Source organism: Struthio camelus, chromosome 2 (genome assembly GCF_040807025.1).
Source record: "Struthio camelus isolate bStrCam1 chromosome 2, bStrCam1.hap1, whole genome shotgun sequence".
Classification (NCBI taxonomy): Eukaryota; Metazoa; Chordata; class Aves; order Struthioniformes; family Struthionidae; genus Struthio; species Struthio camelus.
In genome coordinates, this window is record NC_090943.1 from 106,156,900 (window position 1) to 106,177,822 (window position 20,923).

General features: G+C 39.9%; 1 protein-coding gene across 6 annotated transcripts in view; it reads left to right on the plus strand.

Annotated features, from left to right (window-relative positions):
• Positions 1–20,668, plus strand: part of SERPINB5 (serpin family B member 5) — a 49,025-nt gene extending 28,357 nt beyond the window's left edge. Inside the window, exons 1-8 of one of the 6 annotated variants that reach the window (XM_068932009.1) lie at positions 3,954–4,100; positions 9,848–9,971; positions 11,444–11,618; positions 14,524–14,661; positions 15,539–15,656; positions 17,084–17,226; positions 18,246–18,413; positions 19,170–20,658. In XM_068932009.1, coding sequence (XP_068788110.1) covers positions 11,445–11,618; positions 14,524–14,661; positions 15,539–15,656; positions 17,084–17,226; positions 18,246–18,413; positions 19,170–19,562 — 1,134 coding nt within the window. In that variant the 5' untranslated portion in view covers positions 3,954–4,100; positions 9,848–9,971; position 11,444 and the 3' untranslated portion in view covers positions 19,563–20,658. Of the gene's footprint in view, positions 1–3,953; positions 4,101–4,788; positions 4,802–5,544; positions 5,812–9,847; positions 9,972–11,443; positions 11,619–14,523; positions 14,662–15,538; positions 15,657–17,083; positions 17,227–18,245; positions 18,414–19,169 lie in introns of those variants that run through there. The other 5 variants (XM_068932008.1, XM_068932007.1, XM_009678049.2 and 2 more) reach the window with 5 other exon arrangements.
• The last annotated feature ends 255 nt before the right edge of the window (positions 20,669–20,923 follow it).

A 20,923-nucleotide genomic window follows, 5' to 3' on the forward strand; every position in this document is an offset into this window, starting at 1 on the left:
CAAAGTGTTTTTTGCCTATGTGATTGTAGGGAGAAGTGTTCACAATATTACTGACATGCACTCTGAATGAATAAGGAGCTGAAGGGGGAAGGAGAAATGGTATGGGACTAGGCCACACTGCAAATCCTTCAAATCATTTTTCTTCTGAATGGTACTTTGTCTTGTCATTTCCTTTAAATTGATTATTTTAAACAATAAGGGTCTAAACATGTCTTCCACTTCAGAAGTGCAGAAGACCTTAAATACAGGAGAACTCTCACAGTTCTTGAGCTTATGGGAGAGTGGGTGGAAACAGGGCCATTCAAGGTGTCTTCTCCTGTACCAGGAGTAGTAGACTGTCTGTGCACTTACTGCAATCTAGTCTGCACTAGATTTCTGGGCTAGCATTTCCCCCCTAGATCCCTCTTTATTAATCACAAAGCCCTTTAATTAGACCTTGCATGGAAAGTAGCAGAAACTGGAGAGAGAAATCATTTATCTTTCTCTTCATCCAAGCCGCTCTTAGGAGAATAATTTTCATCTTAAGCAGGAAGCTGTTTGAACCAGGCTATTATTTTACCACAGCTGCCTATACGCCTACTATATGTACACCACCTTCTCTACATTATTTAATACATTTCTCACTGACAACTCTGTTGCCCTATTTTACCCAAAACCCACTGAAATCAGCAGCCACCTTCCCAGGGGGCTTTGGCTCTTGACCTTAAATAGATAGATGGATAGATATTTTCAATGCCACAAGTTCCTATAGACCTAATTACAACTTTCCAGATCACTTATTCCTGATACATAAATGTTAATGTTATTCTGAAGTTTATTAGCCTACTGGAATATATATTTAGTATCCTCTGAAGTTTCCTAGTAGAACTTCTAATGGGACCATTGGATGTCAGAAGGATTGAAGAAGGTTATTTCTCAGTAGGTTACTTATCTCCTGCATAAATTTTACTAGGAAAGAGAAAAGAAAACATTCTATTATCAATTCCTAGCACTTTGTTTTGTAAAATACACAATAATAGTTTCCTATTATGGGCTAATATAATTTTATTTTGTGTATGTTTTGTGATGCAAGTCTAAAGGTCCCAGGTCATTGATGTTATGAAATGTTGTGATACCAACGGCTGAGTATAGAAATAGCTCCCTTGCTTTCATGGGAGCTGGTCAGTTTACATTAGCTGAGGATTTGGCTCATTATTTGTAAATTTTACATCTGGAAGTCAAGACTGGTTCAAGATATAACTTCTAAAACTGACTGATCATACAGAGATGAATGCACAGGGTGTGTTCCTTCAAGTAAAGCGTAAAAAGCATATGGTGATTTTGTTGCCTTTACCAGATCTGCCAAATGCCGACTGCAGAAGCAAGAATCAACATGTTCACAACTCTTGTTAGCTGCCTTAAAGGATAAACAAAGGCCTTTTCTCCATTCTCCACCCAAAATACACAACTGAAAAAAATTCACACTGTGGAGGTAGGCCTATTTCTAGTGAAATCTGCAGTGAATATTGATTCCAAGCTGCTCTGTTCTTTAAAATGCAGATGTTCTGTGAAACTGCACTAAATAACTCAGGGAAGGTGTGTACCTTTACCCACATTAATCACTCAGACACATCATAACTGCTTGGATCATGGAAGAAAATGACTCATCTGATGATGACACTGGATAAAAGAAAAAGGGGGAAAAAATTGCAATTCTCACATCCCCTTCTTCTGTACATAACAGGGAAACACTTAAGGGAATAATGCAAACACAGACCTGGAAGGCAAGCTGTGTGTCATAGTCCAGGTCTGCTATGTTGGGACAGTCATATCGTAATCCCTTCCAGAAACTGCTCAAGCTCTGTGTTAAGACTAGTTTGGTCTCTGAGGCACTGCTTTGTCCCTTTACTCCTCTTAGGAAAGTTACTCTGGCTAATTTACCTTGTGCCAATGTGATCTTCTCTCTCTTGAAAGTTTCCATGTCGAACTATTTACAGGTGCAATCCTTTCAGCATGCAGGCTTTCTTTTGCTAGGCAATGGAGTCCTTGATAATTCTAAAAAATACTCCTATGCTCAGTTCAGAACTTACTGATTGGTTATTATCCTGCCAATAACTCACTATTCAAGGTCCTCCCCAGATCATCAGAACAGTAAATTATGGATATGTAGAGAAAGCATTCCCAAATAATAACCATATTCCAGTGGTAAAATGGTCTCAAGAAGGTGACTGCAGTCACCTAAGTAATACTAGAGAGAGGCGCTTTGGTCCATTAAAGCTGCCAAAACTTCAAGATAAGCAAAGATCTGAAAGTTCACTAAATGGAAGAAAAATGACTGAGGACACGTGACAAACCTGAGTTTGCTTGCATTTTTTCTGGGTCAAGCGGTGGGTTGTTTTGACTTGCAGTTACAGCCTGGCGAAAGGAGATTGTTGCAGTAATGCCCGCACCACTGACAAAGGAAAAAGAATGTTATCAGTATCCCCCTGAGACAGCACCTTGAAAAATCTGTGTCCACAGGAATGGGTTCAAACTTTCTTCTTCCTGACAGCAGTGGGTCACAGACGCTTCAGCAGGAAGTAATTAATTCAAAGCACTGTCTCTCTGTTTTTGTTGTATTGAAGTTGATCTTAGTCATTTGTACAGTGGAGAAAAAGATAAACTTTCAGATTAATGTGTTGCGTTTTTTTGTATTTTTTGCATATATGGATTTTCCTTCGTGTTTTGGCTGCCTAGTCATATTAGGAGGATATTTCCACAGGTTCTTCCAAATGGTCTGTCATGTCTATGTCTTTTATTAAGCTGATTTATTTATATTTCACCAAGCATTATGCCAGGTGTTAAGCTTTGGGAGCAGTGTCTAGGGAAAATGGTCAGATGGTAAACGAGTTGATTCCAGCACAAGGGATCATTCACTTCCTGTTTGCTCCGTTAAAGGCTTTGTTCTGGTTGCAAGTTGGTTTGGCTGTCTGTTTCAATTTTTTTTCAAAAAAACATATACCCCAATCCCAAACAGTCTTACCAGGAAAACCAAACAATAATGTGAGCACATGTAAGTATGAAAAAGTAATTTCCTGTCTGTTGTTAGAAGTAATTACTGGTGAGCAGTACTTCTACGTCTGTAGATGCATCTGAAGAAAACTGAACTGCCAACATACATTTTGAATTGTTGTGGTGCTGTGTCACACCATCCTTTATGCATATCAATGCAAATGCTGCGGGAAGAAAGGGAAAAAAGAGAGGGATAGCTGGTTACTGTTCAGTTTGTGTCTGTTTCAATGGAACCATAACACTTTTTTATTGTAGGTGTTATTTTAATTGTAAATTGAATTTTGTGGTTTATAACTGTCAGTATAATCTTTATTACTGTTAATAAAATGGAAAGTATTTTTGACTGTGTTTATTCCTATTGCTAAATAGTAACTTAGGCCCATGTTACATGAGGCATACAAGAATTTCTGCTGTGTCTACATATTTAAAGATGCTGCAATTTTACTCTCAGTTTTTCTAGTTGTTTTAAAAAGGAAGGTTGTTAAATCAAACTAAAGGCGTACAAATGACTTCCTATTATTGACGTCCTCACAAGACCCAGAGCTCTCTATGAAAGCTCCAACCGGGTTAAAAGACACTGTACCTTTTATGAGCGGGTGGGATAAAATATATGCATCAGTTTGTTCTATTCATTATTTAGTCCAATTTCTAGGTGATTTCCAATGTGTTCTCCAAAGCATGATAGCATGAATTGCAATCAGACATGCCCTGAGCATCAATGAATTAAAAATATAAAAGACTGCAGTAGACACTTTGAGTCTCTGAAATAGTTCACGACACTCTATAAAGCAGCAGGAATATTCCTTTTTTTTCCCTTTTTTTTCCAAATTGAGCTTGAGTGGAGGAAGTCTGTTTTCTTTCAGGCAACGTGCAGGAACAAAGTTCCTGGGTGGTGTTCAGAGGGAGTGGCAGGGAGAGCCAGGGGATCTAGGGCAGAAAGCTGGCTGAGTAACAGGAAAGTCATCTGGCTGGTCACATCTCTTCCGCAATGAAGCATGTCCAGCTTGCTGATTCATAGATGAAGACACATATATTTTATATGTAACTGCCGGCTCCTAATATCCACGAAGGTATTAGTTTGTATTTTTTCATTGGGCTATAGAAGAGCAGAAAATGTTTGAGAGCTGGAAAAGGGGGACAAAAGCTCAGCTATTGCTTTGTTCGTAACTTGTCTGTATTATGAGGCTTCAGATTTTAATAACCAAACTATTCCACATCACATTCCCACTGTTTTTACCTTTTATTCTCTAACTTATCTTTTGAGATAATGTCAGAACAGGAGATCTCCAACTCACAGGGGAGTTAAAATAGCTTTGACTTTATGATGAGCCTTTTGGAAGGAAACATTTGTAGGATCAAATCAGGAAGCTATGTTGTGGACTGATTTATATTCAAAATAAGAAAAGAGCATGCTGTTCCAGAAGGGGATAACAACTCTGCAATTCCTACTGTCACCAAGGATGCACCATGTCAGTGGAAAGGCATTCTTCAGTTTTCTAGCCCTTTCCTTTAGGCAGCTGAGCATGCCAGCACTGCAAACCTGAAAGCAAACTCAGTTATCTTGTATTTACCTTTTTTGTAGTACTCTAGTAGTTTTGAAGTACCCAGGGCCACCTGGGGTTATTAAGGTGTGAACCCAATCTGCACCTGTGGTGTAGCACACCATTTCCTCATGGGGATAAGACAAGTACATTAGCCTCCCGGGAAGTAGTTGCTAATCCCTGCTGCAGGCACCTAGACTTGCTGACAAGAGAAATGGTTTGGAGCAGAGGTAGGCCACCTTTTCCTTGCTAAGGGCTGTGTACGTCTTTCAAATGAAAAAAAGGCCTGGCAGGCTGCATCTTCACATCTTCCTCTCTTTTTCTTCCTCCCCTTATGTTCCTCAGTAGAAATGTGGATAGTAGGACATGAAGCCATGGCTTGTCCTGGCCTGTGGGATCCCATGCTCCTCATTCTGGAGGTTAAAGAGAGGAGCCATAGTTTTTTGTTCCCCTCACACTTCTGGGGACAGCTAGCAGAGGGCCAGAAAACTGAGTGGGAAAGTCTGCTCCCATGTAGAAGAGTCTGGCTTCCTGCTGGAGGAAGCTCTCTTTAGAGGAACGAGAAGGGCAGATACTTTTCCTTGAGCCTTAGCTCCAGTCTGGCCTTGGGCTTCTAAGGCAACCAAATGGGTACATACACTCCTTACAAAGTAATACACTGCCTTAATGCATATACAAATGCAAAGTGCCTAGCCATGCACTCCTACACGTGTTAGTTGTCTTCCTGGTTGCCTTTTTCACAATTATGATTTTCTACAAGCAGCCGTGATTCTAATGTAACCTGGAGCACTGGTTTTGCTCAGAAGATCTTTTAATTGCCCATTTGCTCCTAGACTTTCTCTTCTGGAGTGTTCATTCTTTTTTGTCTGGTGCCTTTTGTAGCGCATTTGCTGAAGGCAACACACAAAGGCTGCTATTTCTTGCTGGAGCATGTTGTGTTCAGCAGCTGGGCTTGCAGGGACAACTCCGGTGTGAATCATTTTGCTCCTCCAAAGTAGGAGCTGCTGTGAAGAACAAGTAAGCCAAAAATAAAAAAGAGAAGGGAAAAAAAAAAAAAAGAAGAAGAAGAAAGTGAGAGAGAGTGTGTGTGTGCCCAAATTAAGATTGGGAAAGTGGGAGTGGTGTCAGGCAGCAGGCGAGCATACAGATTCTTCTGCTGGGCAAAGTTTCACCACAGGTGGCTAGTTCTTCGTGCTGTGCCGATTCCATTGATTCGTTTGCCAGGATTGTAGCCTTCAAAGTAAGTATAGCTTCTTTTTCTCCCCTTGATACTTTAATTATTACCTAACAAATAGTTAGCAAAGCTCCATTATGAAACATACTTGTGTAAAGGGAGTGGGATAAAGAAACTTGTATGCAAAGATATGTTTTGTATGCCCTCTCTACATATGGAAGGGCATACAAAAGCCCTCCCAAATGGTTTTACACAACGTTTTCGTTCCATCGTAGAATTGCTGTGTCTATCATGCTACATTCCTTTCCCCAAAAAGATTATTTGCAAATGTCGGATAGGTTTTGGCAGTTGAGATTGTAAATACATTAGGAATTATTAAAAATCTCTATAGTTCCTGTTGTCTATTGTAAATTGCTTGCCCTGTATGACAAAAAGCAGGCTGTGTATGATGTTGTGAACGTGCTCCATGTGTCTGAGTAGGATTTAGGCTGTTCTAGAAGTCTTTGTTATGGAGGACTACTCCTCTCATTTTCTGTACGGGTGTGTATGCTCTGCTCTGCTTGCTTTGACTTTAATGGAGAGACTAATCGTCACCTGCTTAAAAGTGAAGGGCAGGAACTTAGGTCTACCAGTTGTCAATTTATTTTCATTGTGACCATTTACTTGAAGAAATCACTGGCTATTCAGGTACAACAAAGCATGTTCTGGTAGTTAGTTTCTCTCTTTTCTTTCTGGAGTGACTTTCCCTGCTATATTGCTGACAGTGCTTTTTCCACAACCATATAAGACTCACTGATCCCACAGAAGTAAAATACTAGTCTGGTGTTTTCTGTTCCTTAGACAAATGTCTATTCAGAGGAGATTGTGTCCTTGTTAGGTAACCAGATACTTTGCCTTTCAGAGTTGCCATTTGTTTAGAAGTAGAAGAAAAAGATCACAAAATTCTTCCATCTTCTTTATATTTTGTGTCCTTCATATCTTCCTTTTTTTCCCCCTATTTCCTATCTATATTTTTTAGTTATTTTATGTTTTATTTATTTTTCCTACTTGTATTTATATTTTCCTATATTTTCATATTTCCTTTATATGTTGTGTCCTTTTTATTTTCTTTTATATTTCCAGTAAGAACAGAACTGAGGGCAGGTTAAGTGCTTGTGCTTGAGTCAGTATGGAACATTAATGCCTCATTTGTCAAACAAGCGCATGGGTGGTTTCATATCATTTATCCTCTCAGTGGAAAGTTTGTTTAATCTGAAGTGACTGCAGTGCTTTCACTCACAGCTCCTAAGCTGTAAAACCAATGCACACCCTAGACATCAGCTGGCCAACGCTTTCCATGCTTTACCTCCAACCGATGTGTTCCCCCAGAAGGACTGCTAAACCTAGATAAAAATAGAATAAATAACTTGTTCTGCATCATCAGATTTTCCCTACCATATAGCTAACCTGATTTTTCAGATTTCCACTTGGATTTTCCTAATTACTGTTTTAATGGATGAGCTATGTTTAGCCCTTCTCTTAGTGAACAAACACACAAACAAAGCCTTTGTTTTTCTTTTTGTTTTTTTTTTTAATTGCATTCAAGAATGACTAAGGAAAAATGGTGTCTTATACCAATAAACAAGTTTAAATCTGGTTTTCCTAAACCAATTCTTTAGCCTCTCTATTATGTGAAGGTGTTTCTATAACGCCTTGGCCCAGTCACAGGTTCAAGCAAAGCTGGGTGGATCACAGGCTACCTGTGCTTGCAAGATGCCACAGTGCCTCAGGGCACTGTCAAAATGCTGACGTACTACTTTCCTGGGAAAGGAGGGACTCAGCAAGAATCCATGCAGCAGGCCTTTTTCAGATTTCTTTTTCAACTTTCTGACTCCTCCCTGCTTGAGGGTTCCCTGTGATTATTGACTCAGGAGCCCTGTCTGGTTTCTAAAGCTGCTAATTGGTAGCTAATGGTCTTTCCACTTAATGAGAGTCTCAATCCCTCTCCCTTAATGGGGGTTTGCTTTAATGGTTTCTGAGGGCTTGAGACTCTCAATGCTTTAACGAGGTTTAAGGTTTTGTAATATTTAATACAGTAAATTTTTTTCAAGAATATGAATGTCATGAGCCTTTGAATATCATACATCGTTAATAAATGGGGCCTAAAAACTCTGACTGACCAGATGGTGGAAGAGAGATTATTCTTTGCTGTCCAGACCAGTGTTAAAGAATAAGGATGAAGCTGAGCTTTTTTTCCTCCAACAAAATGCCCTGAATCTGCATTATTTCAATTGTAGTACTGAAAGAAAGACATTATAAGGATGGAGAGCTTTACCACTACCAGAACCAGTTTCAGTCAGCACAAAAGAAGCTACAACAATATCAGCAGTTACTGGATGAACAAACAGTGAATGAAAGGTTCACCACAAGACACCTTGGATTTTCAGCTGAAGTAAAGGAAACTCCTTTCTGAAAAATAATTTTAAAACTTTGGAGAATATAAGCCAAGATAAACAATATCAGAGTTACTAGTGAGGACAGAAGGGAAGAGTTTCTAAGTCATGTTTCAGCTTTTTCACTGGCGTAAGGAGGAGGAGTTTTATTTGATTTTGCAGAATTTCCTATTTGATTTCCATCTCAATCTTTTGCAGCCCAAGAGAGCAAAACACAGTTTACACATACACATCTTAAAATCATGGTAGATCCATTTGCCAGTGTAACTGAAAATATTACTAGTAGAATGGCAACCTAGTATATGTAGTTCAGAGTCAGAGTGGAACAAGAAATGTTTTCAAGAGATTATGATTGCATGGATAGCTTAGAGGGAATAATATTAGACGAGCCAGCACTAGAATATGATGATATACACCACTAGTAAGGTTTTCTGTCATTCTGCATTGTGAGATTCTGCGTGTTTTAGTCTTTGTGACGATTGTAGATGTCTAATGACAAATTCTTCTTGATTCCTTGGCCTTTTTTCCAACAACTCCTTAGTACGAAGTGCCTGGGAAGCTGGTACTTGCCCCAGATTTGTAAGTTCCAATTTTGGCTGAGGTGAGCGGAGAGAGCAAGAGAGGGAGGAGACGAAGTATGCACGTATATTGTGCGTTCATATGTCAATGACTCTTCAGACACCGAGCTAATGGGGAAAAATAAGGTGGTAGCCTATGCAGTGTGGTTTATATAGAGTATTTAACAGTTAATTGCTCTTGTGTGTGAAAAAGTATGACTGTGGGAATGATACAGATAGCCGCAGTGTTGCGGTGGCATCTAGTTCTCTGCTTTATACTCCACGAGATATCTGGAATTCTCTGAATCTCAGTCTGGCACCAGCCTGATGTGTACTGACACTGTAAAATGGAGTCTCCTGTGGATAATCTCTCTGCAAAGCAGCTGCTCTCAAATTACTGGAACATGGACGTGTCCAGCCATTCTGACTTTTAAAAAAAATACACATACAAGGGTTCTTGTTAAACCTCCAGATGTTGTGAAGCATCCTCCTTCATATTTTTAAATGGTGATAACTTTTTTCAGTGATACGTATTTTATGTTTTCCCTCCTCAAACTGAGTTACTTTTTTGCAGTGGGAGGGGGTTTGTTAGCAAATAGCTTGTTGCTAATACCATGAAAGAGTGCTTTGCAAGAATGCAGTGCCTGTTAGGTGTCCTTTTCAAACATGGATCTGAAAAGCCTTGATTTTTATGCCAGGACATAGTTTTTACTTAATTTAATTGTGCAGTGCATTTCAGTAACCTCTTATGCAGTATCTTTTAGACTAAAATAAACCAGCTGCTTATCTAAGAATATATAGAGAAGTGAATTACAATAAAACTAAGGACATTGATTTACTCATAAGGCTTGTTTGATTAGAGAGGACTTTTTACAAAATAGGAGTTCTTTATCCTTTGTTGGAGGCAAAATATGCACCCATTCTGTTTCTCCCATAAAAATGTATAAATACCATAATTATTTTGGAAGTCACTACTGTCCAGTACCACAGCTTCAAAGGGACTGCTCCACAGCTTCTCTGTACCTTCATATTGCATGTTCAGCTAAGCTAGGCAGTAGGGCACATGCACTCAAATGGGAGAATTTTCCCATTAAAAATGCCTTTTCCAAACAGGGGTGAGAGTAAATGGTCAAGAAAGATACCCTGCTGAAGACGGTTCCCTCTTCTGTCTTCTATATTTTGCTCCTCCCACCCAGAAAGGTTTCCTTCTGGCTAGGATGCAAATGATATGAACTGAGTAAGTAAATTTTTGCAACTGCAGTTTTAAATAGTGAGTCGTTTGAGAGAAACACCTGTTCTTAAGGTGTTTTTCAAAGGCTCAGTAAATCTCTTAGCAGTGTAATGCTTTAGAGAAATAACTTTTCCTTCTACTATGAAAAGAAAAGTAAAATAAAAACCTCTAGATCTTCAGTACGAGAGCCTGAAATGTAAGTGTAAATAGGCATGTGTTTAGATTAAAAAAACCCCACATCTTTAAATCACCCCCTCCAAAAAACATTATTCCAATGTTTTGCTAATTTTCCTGGAGAGAGCAAATACTGAAGACACCGTTAAAGGTCTGTGAAAAATCTTGGCTCTTTTGAAGCTTTTCCCAGTATTCGTCTTTTCCATTTCATTTTTGGTTTATTGTTAGCTTTGAAGGAGCTGTTTAAGGCAAATGTTAACACATTGTCCCCTTTTAGGAACACGTGGTGTTGGGAGCAAATTAGTATTAAATTCACTATACTAAAAAGATCACCATCTGTGTGCTTGCTGGTCTAACATCAGACTTATGCTATTGACTTGAATTCTGTTGTTCTGTCATTAGCTTGGATCTACACAAATGTGCTTAAACCAAAATGCAGTTTGACCCATAGGAAAGTGATATGGAAGATGAAAATATTCCCTGGCTTTCCCAAAACATGGACTGCAACAATGATCCCTTGGGCACCACCCTTTCCATTCCTAACTTCATAGATAATCTAACAGCCCTGTGGCAACTGCAGTTACTAGGAACTGCTAGGAAAATATTTGCAGCTAAAACATTGGAAGCAATGAGTGGGTATACAGCAGTATTTACTTAGGAGACCTTAAGTTTCTACAGCAGTCTCAACAGGATCAGACAGCTTTATGCAGAATTCTAGCAAGACTAAAGAGAATAGGGAATCCTGCCTTAAAGGAAGGACATGTGCCAAAGCTAAAAATTTCACGCTCAATTAGTCATGAAGCAAGAGATATGAGAATATTAAAGGGACGTCTGAGTGTCAGGGGAGCCCAGAGCATAAGCAAAAAAACCTTATAGTCTGGCATATATTAAGAGTATCAATTCAAAACATTAAATTCCCATTTGATCAAGTTTGACCCAACATGCATGGGTCACCCTGACCTGTTCAGATTTCCTCAAATGCTTCTGGTAATATTGTCTCCACGTAACATGTGACATTGCCAGCTGTCACTGAAGATGATGAATCTTACTGAATCACTCACACTTACCTTGCTCGGATGTGGATGAGACCTTCCCTGGTCCTCAGAAGCTGCTGGTGTGCTCTGAACCTGAGCAGGCTCAGCTGGGGTCTTGTCTTCTCTCCCAGTAGGTTCAAGCTGCCCAGTTCTCATACTGGTGTCCAGCCTTCCTCTTCAGTAAGTAAATCAGTGCTCTGCCCAGGCACCACTGCAGCAGGAGCTAGAATTATGCTGTCAGTCATATCCCTCTTTCCTATTCTGTTTCAGGATGACGATGGATGCTCTGCAACTAGCAAACACTGCCTTTGCAGTTGATATGTTCAAAAAACTGTGTGAAAAGGACAAAACAGCCAATATCATTTTTGCTCCGCTGTGTACCTCAACTTCTCTGGCTCTGGCATATAAAGCAACAAAAGGTGACACTGCAGACCAAATGAAACAGGTGGGCTGTCAGCATCCTGCTCTGTGTGTGCAAAATCATATGGCTGTTGTAGGTGTCTGTCTTATTATCTGTTCTTTTTAGTACCCTACTGGGTGCAACTAGCAGTATAACAGTGGTTTCCTTATATGCCGGACTGTAAACCGTATATCTGAAAGACCCAAGAGAACACACTTCAGAGAGGCATGGAGCTCCTGGAGTGTATCCAGCGAAGGACTACAAAGATGATGAAGGGACTGGAGCATTTCTTATGAGGACAGGCTGGGAGAGATGGGCCTGTTCAGCCTGGAGAAGAGAAGGCTCCCAGGGCATCTTATCAATGCGTACAAGTATCTGAAGGGAGGGTGTCAAGAGGATGGGGCCAGACTCTCTTTTGTGGTGCCCGGCGATAGGACGAGAGGCAACGGGCACAAACTGAAACATAGGCAGTTCCATCTGAACATGAGGAAAAACTTCTTTCCTGTGAGGGTGACTGAGCACTGGCACAGGTTGCCCAGGGAGGTTGTGGAGTCTTCTTCCTTGGAGGTATTCAAAAGCCATGTAGATGGGATCCTGTGCAATGTGCTCTAGGCGACCCTGCTTGAGCAGGGGTGTTGCACTAGATCTCCAGAGGCCCTCTTGCAAGCTCAACCATTCTGTGATTCAGGGCCCCACATACCAAAATAGGCTTAAAATCACTGGCATAAAGAAAAAGCTTTCTAAAACATGTGTAAGGTGGTAGGGGACATGGGCTAGGCCAAGTTCTCAACAGTTGCATGAAAGCCTTGTCTCCTTTGAGCAACCAGGGTTGGATAATGGTTTTTCACGTTCAAGAAGACCTAAACTTTATAGAATTAGAAGTAACTTTGCCATTATCTGTCAGCAGTAAGTGTTCTTGGCAGCCTTATTGTTAAGGTTTCTCCTTTCTCCTGTGATGCAATGAAGAAAAGACTAATGCAGTAGAAGAGTGCCCAACTTGAGCCATGTTCCTCCCTACAAGCAGCTTGTGGTGTTAGAGGGGTTTACAGCACCATGGTGTGGCATCACTCTGTCACAATGTGATCTTTTCGGCAAGTTTACACTGTGGGGCAGAGAGGCTGCCTTGCTGTCTCTTTTGCTGACTCTGTATGAGCAAAAAATTTACATAGTTTTTTTAAATCTCACTGAGGGTGCCCTCATTTTTTTGCAGTTATCTAAAGGGGAAATGAGGATCAAATTCAGTATATATATGTTAATTATCACCTGGATCTGAGGGACATTCTATATATTCAAATTTACTTTTCCTCCTTTAGGAGTTCTTCCCTCTGCATCCTCATTCAGTGAAGGTATGCCAGAGCACGTCCTTCTACGCCCCTACTCGTACCACAGATTACACCGAGTCTTGTGCTATTCACAGTGCTATGCAGAAACACATCCAAGAAGATCTAGGCATCACAGATTTTTCCAAACAGGATAGTTTTTTTCAAAAAAAAAAAAAAAAAGAAATCTAAACCTTTTCTTAATTTAAATGATACCCTACACTCTCCTCGCTTTCTGAAAATTCAAGCACTGGCCTTCTAGTGGGAGAGTTCAAAATGTTAATCTGTGCTTAATTTCATTTTCACTTGTGTCTGCAATTTGCTTTGAACCTTCCCATAATAAGTTAACATACAAATCCACAAATAGAGTTCTGTTACACAAATGCATTTATGGCTCACATTTTTCAAATGGTATACAAAATGTGCTGACCACAGATACTAAGGAGGAACTTGCTATGTTTTAAATGTTCTTTCTCCAGTTTTCCATGTGTGTTCTAGTTTCTGCCTCTCTCTGAGCTTTTCCTTGGTATGTTTGCATTTTAAATTCTAGATAGAAAGGAAATGAGACTGGCACTTACTGTGGAATATCATTGAACAAAGTTGTGCTAAAAGCTCTCCCAGGTAGAGGAGCTACTTTGTCCCCAGCTGTAATTTACAGACAGAAAAGCTTTCTGCCCTTAATGTGGTAAGAAATAAAAGAGCTGGAGGAGGAGATGAGTTGAGAAAATTATTTCTGAGGAAAAAATGATTGTGGAGTTTGGCTGTGACGAATATGCTGTTGCTGTGTACTTGGGAGGTGATTTCATTGTGATCCTACTGAGCAAGGTGAGGGGAAGACACTGAGGGGAGGCTGAGGCAGCGCAGCAATTTAATGGGTCTACAAAGGTATGAAGTGTTCAGGGAGAAAGAGCAGGACTGGGGGACGAAGGCAAAAGAAGGTTGCTAGTGCCTGATATATAGATATTTGATTCCTATTTACAAGGTTATTTGTGAACAAAAGCAGCAGGAACTTTTCCTCTCTGATGCAGCAAGTTTTAGGTCATCCCAGAACTTCCTAGTACTGGCCTGGTAATTCCTGACAGCTGGGATGTGGTATGTGTGGGTCAGCAGCTCTGCTCCCAGCTCATAATTTGACTGTCCATGCAAACAGTTATCAGATAAGTTTTTGCTGAAATTTCATATGATGTCATGTAATGATGATGCTCAGTTAAGCATTTTTAAAGCTTCAGCTCAATTATAAGAGGAGACTAACTGGGACCCACATTTATCAGGCATAAACTCCACATTTTTGATTCGGAATGTGAAATTGCTGAAAATATTATAACTCCATACTGCAGAGATTCAGTCAACTAAGTTACATTACCAGCATGAACAACTCTATTGATTTCTGTGGATTCCTCACAGGAAGGAAACACATTTTGTTAAAGTCCTGGTAGGATCGGATCTTTAGATTTATGTGAGGCTGTCAATAAAGAAATGCTTTTTGAGTAATAGATAAGAGCAAGAGCTACCTTAAATACAAGAAAGCACAGCTTTGGTCACAAACAAGCACTATTTATTGTTAAGTTGTTAGAGATGTTTTTAAAAAAAAAAAAAAAAGATGCTGAGCGTTTTACTGTGTTCCTTAACAGGTACTCCATTTACAAGATGTCAAAGATGTTTCTTTTGGGTTCCAAACAGTAACTGCAGATGTTTCCAAACTCAGCTCTTTCTTTGCACTGAAAATGGTCAAACGGCTCTTTGTAGAAAAGTCTCTTAATCCTACCACAGTAAGTACTGCAGAAAAGTCTTGTGCTATGAATTGCTTGGTCAGCATGTTGACAGGTTATGGTGTGAGATCTCAACGTTATTTTGAAATGAAGCATCTCAGTTTGGCTATTACTTGGCTAGACTCAGATGATGAAAAAACAGTCTTCTCTGCTGCCATAAATGTTTGTAGAAGGATGAGCTTGCTGCTTGTCCCCAGGCTGTGCAATATTACTTCTATGCCACATCAAGGTGTTTGCATTGTAAGTATGAATGAAAAGGAGTGGAAAAAAAGGTGGTGCGAGTGTGTGTCCAGTTCACACACCCAAGTAATTAAAAAAAAAAATTCAGCTTGTGCAGTAAACATCTGCAAGGAGGCACAATCTTGGCCTTATAACTTATAGAGCTGGTAAATAACTGAAGAACACTATTTATTTTTTTCTCTAGGGCCCCAAGTAAGGACAATTTCAGCCTAAAAGTGGTGTTTCAGAAAACTTACAACATGCTTAAAAACTTCTGTAATCAGACTGCCTGCTGTTCAGCATCTGTTATAACAAATGTCAATACCCATCTACAGCAATAAACTCCTCAGCTGCACTGCTGTAAAGAGTGGATGGGGAGGCTAGACATGATGTAAAAAGTCTGTTTCACAGTCCTTTCTCTTACCAGATTTCGACTGAGGGTTGCTTTATCCCTTCAAACTGTGGTAACATGCTCACTCTTGCAATATCAATGTTACTTTAGCTAGCAATGTGAAGCCACTGGACTGAAGATCGTCTTGTGAGCAATCTGCTGAATGCAGCCTGGTTGTCACCTTCTGTTATTTAATAGCCATCCACAATAACAAACTCTCTAGCTACCATGTGGTGAAGGATGTCTTTGGTTCCTTTTATCTTTCAGGACTTTGTCAATTCCACAAAGAGGCCTTTCCCATCTGAACTGGAATTAGTGGAGTTCAAAGAAAAAACTGAGGAGACCCGGCAGAAGATCAACAAATCTCTTTCAGAGCTAACTGATGGTGAGAACAGTTTAACATAGGAGACACTTTTTACTCCTTTGTAGAAGGAGATCTTTGTCCTCACAACATCTCTTTGGTAATGCTTTCATAAATAAATATTAATGAAAGTAATGGGACTAGACCTGTTATTTGGATTAATGAGGATTAGCAATGTTAGCATGTTTTGCAATCATTAAATTTACTACTGCAGCTTTGCTGAAGACAGAAATGGGAGAGCTTGCATAAGCCTTGTGGAAAGTTGTTTACATTTTACTTCAGCAGGCCAGTGTGGGAGAACAACAGCTCCTGGCTGTGGAGCTTCAGAAACATCTGACACTGGCACATTGAGCTAAGGTCCTATTTCCTTTAGAAATTTTATTCTAATGGCAGGTATTTGCTAGATTCTGAATTTGGGGCTATTAATTCCTCAGCTGCTTTGCTGTTTTTGCCAGCAGAGGTGCCACATGTGGACATGTGTTTCTTTTTTGGATACGCCTTCCTATGCCAATTGGGCTGAGAACGTTTACCTCAAACTACTGCTGAGCCACTAACTACTAGGTTGAGCCACAAGAGATGCACATCGGTGACCATGACGGTCCCCAGGCACAGCTTGCCCAGTCTGTGGGGGACAGAAGTCTGACCCCAGCTGATGTGCACATGCAGTGCCCATAAGAGAGCTTATTTACAGCCTGCTTACAGGTAGCTCTGGGGTCGGTTGCTGTCTGTTGCCCTCGTGATACAGATATGAAAATATAGGTGCATGAGTCACGTCTGGTCCTTCCTAAGCTGGTGCAGGTGGCCTTGTGGAAGTACCTTGCATTGTCTATACAGTCTGTGCCACATCCATGCATGAAGGGAGAACTTCCTTCCCCAGTGTTCTTAATTCTTTTAATGGCTTTGCTTGAATAGGTCTAAAGCAGGGTGGGGGAGGGAGACTGATTCCATACTCTCTTTGAATGCTATAACACTGTTTGGTTATGAACTGTACTCAGAACAACATTACCTGTTATTCTGGTTATTTTATTCTCATGTATCATTCTAGAAGAGAGCAGCAGCTAATCTGGAACTGCCCTTCAAGTTTTGCTCTCCATATGACAAATGTCTTTCTCACACCTGTTGAATTTCACTGAAAATCCAGTGACTTCTTTAAGGTACTAAACAAAAGCAGTAGACACATTTTTGATTCGATGCTACATAGATCAAGGAAAAAAAATGTCATTCAGATCAATCTGGATCCCAACTTCCACTTCAAATATTAAACTACAATTAGGGGAGTAAGTGATTCTTTTTGATTTTTTTTTTTTTTTTTTTTCCTTAGCATGAAAATCTTCCACCTGTGAAGTGCAGGACACGCTTTAATTCAGCATAGTGGTTCCGTATTCAGTTGAAGCAAATGATATATTGGTAATGTATTGCTGTATTGACAACCGGGTTAAATTTCTTCACAGGTAAAATGGAGAATATTTTGAATGAGGAAAATGTAAATGACCAGACTCAAATCCTCCTAGTTAATGCAGCTTATTTTGTCACAAACTGGATGAAGAAGTTCCCAGAGGCAGAAATCAAAGAATGTCCTTTTAAAGTCAACAAGGTAAGTTTTGAGAAAAATAGAGTACTGTTCCTACTTAAATAAATGTTATCTAACTTTGAACTAAACAAATTCCAACAAGAGAAAATGAGAGATGTTTATTATTACCCTGGCATTCTTGGACTCTGTCAAAACTGTGACCAGCGATGAATACAGTGACCAGAGAATCAGCTTTAAACCAAATATACAGCTGGGCAATATTTCTGAGATAAAGAATTTGCACTCCAAGAATATATATATTTATATATATATATGTATGCATACACATCCATATGAAAAAAGTTGGAGTCTCAGGTTGACTGAAAAAACTAGTAAATTACCAAAGCAGCAAACAACTTCGGCTAAAAAGGTGTTATGTTATCATGTTAAAACGATAAAGTCAACGCTGTGATTTTTAAGTGAAAACTTTGCAAGATTTTTTTTCTGAAGTCACATTTTCCTACCGAATTTGAGGTTTAAAAGGACTTTCCAGATGAACAGAGCAATTTGTTGATCCTCCCCATCAAATAAAGAGTTTTTATTTTGTTTTGTTTCATTAATGAAAAACAAAAACATTTGGCTTTGGGTAAGCTTGAATTTTTTTCCTGTTCTGTTTCGGCTCCTGAACCAAAATGTCAATTGTTCATATTGAACGGCTTGGCCTTCTCTGCTGAGATAAGCTCAGTTCTTGACACTTACTAACATTATGATGCCCTTTAGACAGTATAGATTGTGGCCCTCAGTGAAACAGATATGAAGGGCTACCAATATTAGGTAAATTTCTCTTCTAAGGCATGACATGTTGCTATTGTATTAAGTAGAATTCTGTTCCAGTCTTCCTTGGAAGACCAACTCTTGTAAGGAGCCAACAGCTGTCACTCTAGAAAGGTCTCTTAACGCTGGTTTCACTACATACAAAAGCCAACAAATTTCCTGATAGTAGCACAACATACCATTCCCACCCAAGCTTACAAACTTATCTCTCTTACTCTTTTAGCTGTGAATTAAAAGGGACGCTAGATCATTTCTTCTCTGTTTTGCAGACTGAAACTAAACCGGTGCAAATGATGAATCTTGAAGCTACTTTTTGCCTGGGCTATGTAAAGGAATTAAAAGTTGCAATTCTTGAGCTTCCATGCCTTAATAAACATATAAGCATGCTTATTCTGCTGCCCAAAGAGATCGAAGATGAAACCACTGGCTTGGAACAGGTGAGAGCAAAAAAAATAGACTTGATACGATGCTTCCTCTGGAAGCAGCTCACTTAAAATACTTATGGAAGATCTTTGTTATTTGAAAGTTATTTAGAAGGAAACAAAAAGTAAATTTCCAGTGAATTTACCTTCTCATTCTGCTTCTCTGTTCCTGATGTCATATTTGTGATGTCATCACAAACAGACCATGCAGATTTTAAAATGCAGGACTGGCCTTTCCTTCATACCAGTTTGTCGTGGCCCCAAGTACTATAGCCCCATTCCTCAGTTTTTAAAACTTGTCTAAACAGCTGCATGATTGATCAAGATCAGGCTCTGGATTTGGAGTCCTTCTGTTCCAAAAACCGTAGGTTCGTTACTCAGTAGGGTCAGGAATCAAGACTTTGGAAGCTACCATTCAGCTATATGTAACCTGGGTCAAGGCTGTCTTTCTCAGATTCCTTCATGTGGTGGTTGAGGTGATTGCACAACATAAACTTGTAAGGTACTAGCCCAAGCATGTACATTCAATGTGGTTGCTCCAGGAGGTTGTATCCTATGAATTAATCATTCATACATCCGTGTAACTGAGAGCATAATTCAAACTTGAATGCTGCAGCTGTGAATTCAAAAAGTAAAGGTTGCCTTTTTGATTTTGTTTTTGAGGTGTTGACAGGAGTGGAAACTGCAGGAATGGAGTTTGCTTGCTTGTTTGTTTGTTTTCCTCTTTCCTTGAACTGACCATTAATTTCCTTCCATACTTTGTGACTTCAGCTGGAAAAAGCACTCACCCCTGAGACGTTATTAGAGTGGACCAATCCCAGCAGGATGGCCAACACCAAAGTGAATGTGTTCCTTCCAAAGTTTAACATAGAAGGCGATTATGACCTAAAGCCACTTCTGGAAAGCTTGGGGATGACAAACGTCTTTAATGAGAGTGCATCGGATTTTTCTGAAATGTGTGAGACTAAAGGAGTGGTTTTGTCCAAGATCATCCATAAAGTCTCTCTGGAAGTAAATGAACAAGGTGGTGAGTCCCTAGAGGTACCAGGATATAGGATTCTGCAACACAAAGATGAATTTAAAGCTGACCATCCATTTATCTTCTTATTTAGGCACAACAAAACTCGCAACGTGATTCTTTCAGGCAGATTCTGTTCCCCTTAAGTGGGACATAATCATGAAAAAGCACAATTACATTTATGATGATGCATGTTCCTGTAAAGCTTGACATCCTGACTATCACCTTTGAAAGGAAATCTGACATGTTCATGTATCAGCTGTGTAATATAATGTACTCTACATATGCAGCAGAACTAGTTTGTCTCCTTTTGTTTCACTCTCTTAAGCTGAAGGATTCCCACTATGCAGAACACATCATGTTTTACCAGGAATTATGGCAGCCTCAGCAGCAAGTATATTTTGTACCTCTATGACGCTTCTTCCCCCAAAGCAGAGTGAACTGAGAGCCCATTTTTGATAGACTGGGAACTGGTAAGGACTCTGGGAGGAAGAGCCGTAGGGAGAGCGACATCCACGTTCCATAGCCAAACCACTGTCCCTCGGATTCCTGTTGCCTAAAAGGGGAAAATGTGGACGTGTGGTGTTACAGCCCTCCCGTGTACCTGGCTACAATCTGGCAGTCCAGGGTGCTCAATGGACCCCTATTAATGCACAATGAAACAGCGCTTAAGTTTTGCAGTGCCGCTAAGCAATTCAGGGTAGAACCAGAACCATTGAGACCTGTGGATGCAAGAGGCAAGAGCAACTATTGTCATAATGTACAGCCATATTGCTCTTCTGCGTGAGCTACATCAGTTCATAGGTTGGGGTGGGGGGGGTCTGATTTCTCTGTGTGGGATTTTTTCATTCATTCCCTTTCAAACATGGAAGAGGGGACCAGTTCACTGCAGCTGAGAAGAGTCCTGTTGTATCTGTCCTGAGAAAAAGAAAGTTATGCAGTTCTAGGGTAGAAAGCCTTTGGCATAATACTAGAAGTGCAACACTTTTCAGGCACGGGTTGACTGTCATTTCTAATTTTGGATTGGGCATTAAGGAGGTTTCCTAAAATTACTTAAGGTCTGAGGTATGAGAAAGAAATCACGGCCTCAATTTGGATGGGATTAACATTGCAATTACCAGTCTCCAAATTTTACATCACAGTAATTGGATTTCATTTCTATCTAAAGACTGCCTGCTGCATATGTTCAGTACTGGTTTACCTAATTACTATTCAGAATAAAGCACTATAAAAATCTGTGTCAAATGTCTGCAATACCACCAGTGTCAGTCTGATATCGTTCACTCTTGACCTCCAGTAGATTATATGGAACTGAACAGGCTCACTTAGGCCACAGAGTCAAAACATAAGACTAAATCACGGTCTGGATTGAGCTTATGGGTCACATGATAGTAGTTCACAGTAAGGACCATGCTACTAGCAAAATATAAAGTTAATTCAATTAAGTATCCTCAAGAAAAAAGGGGGGGATTTTATTTGAGAATTGCTCTTAGTGCTTCAGATCTGA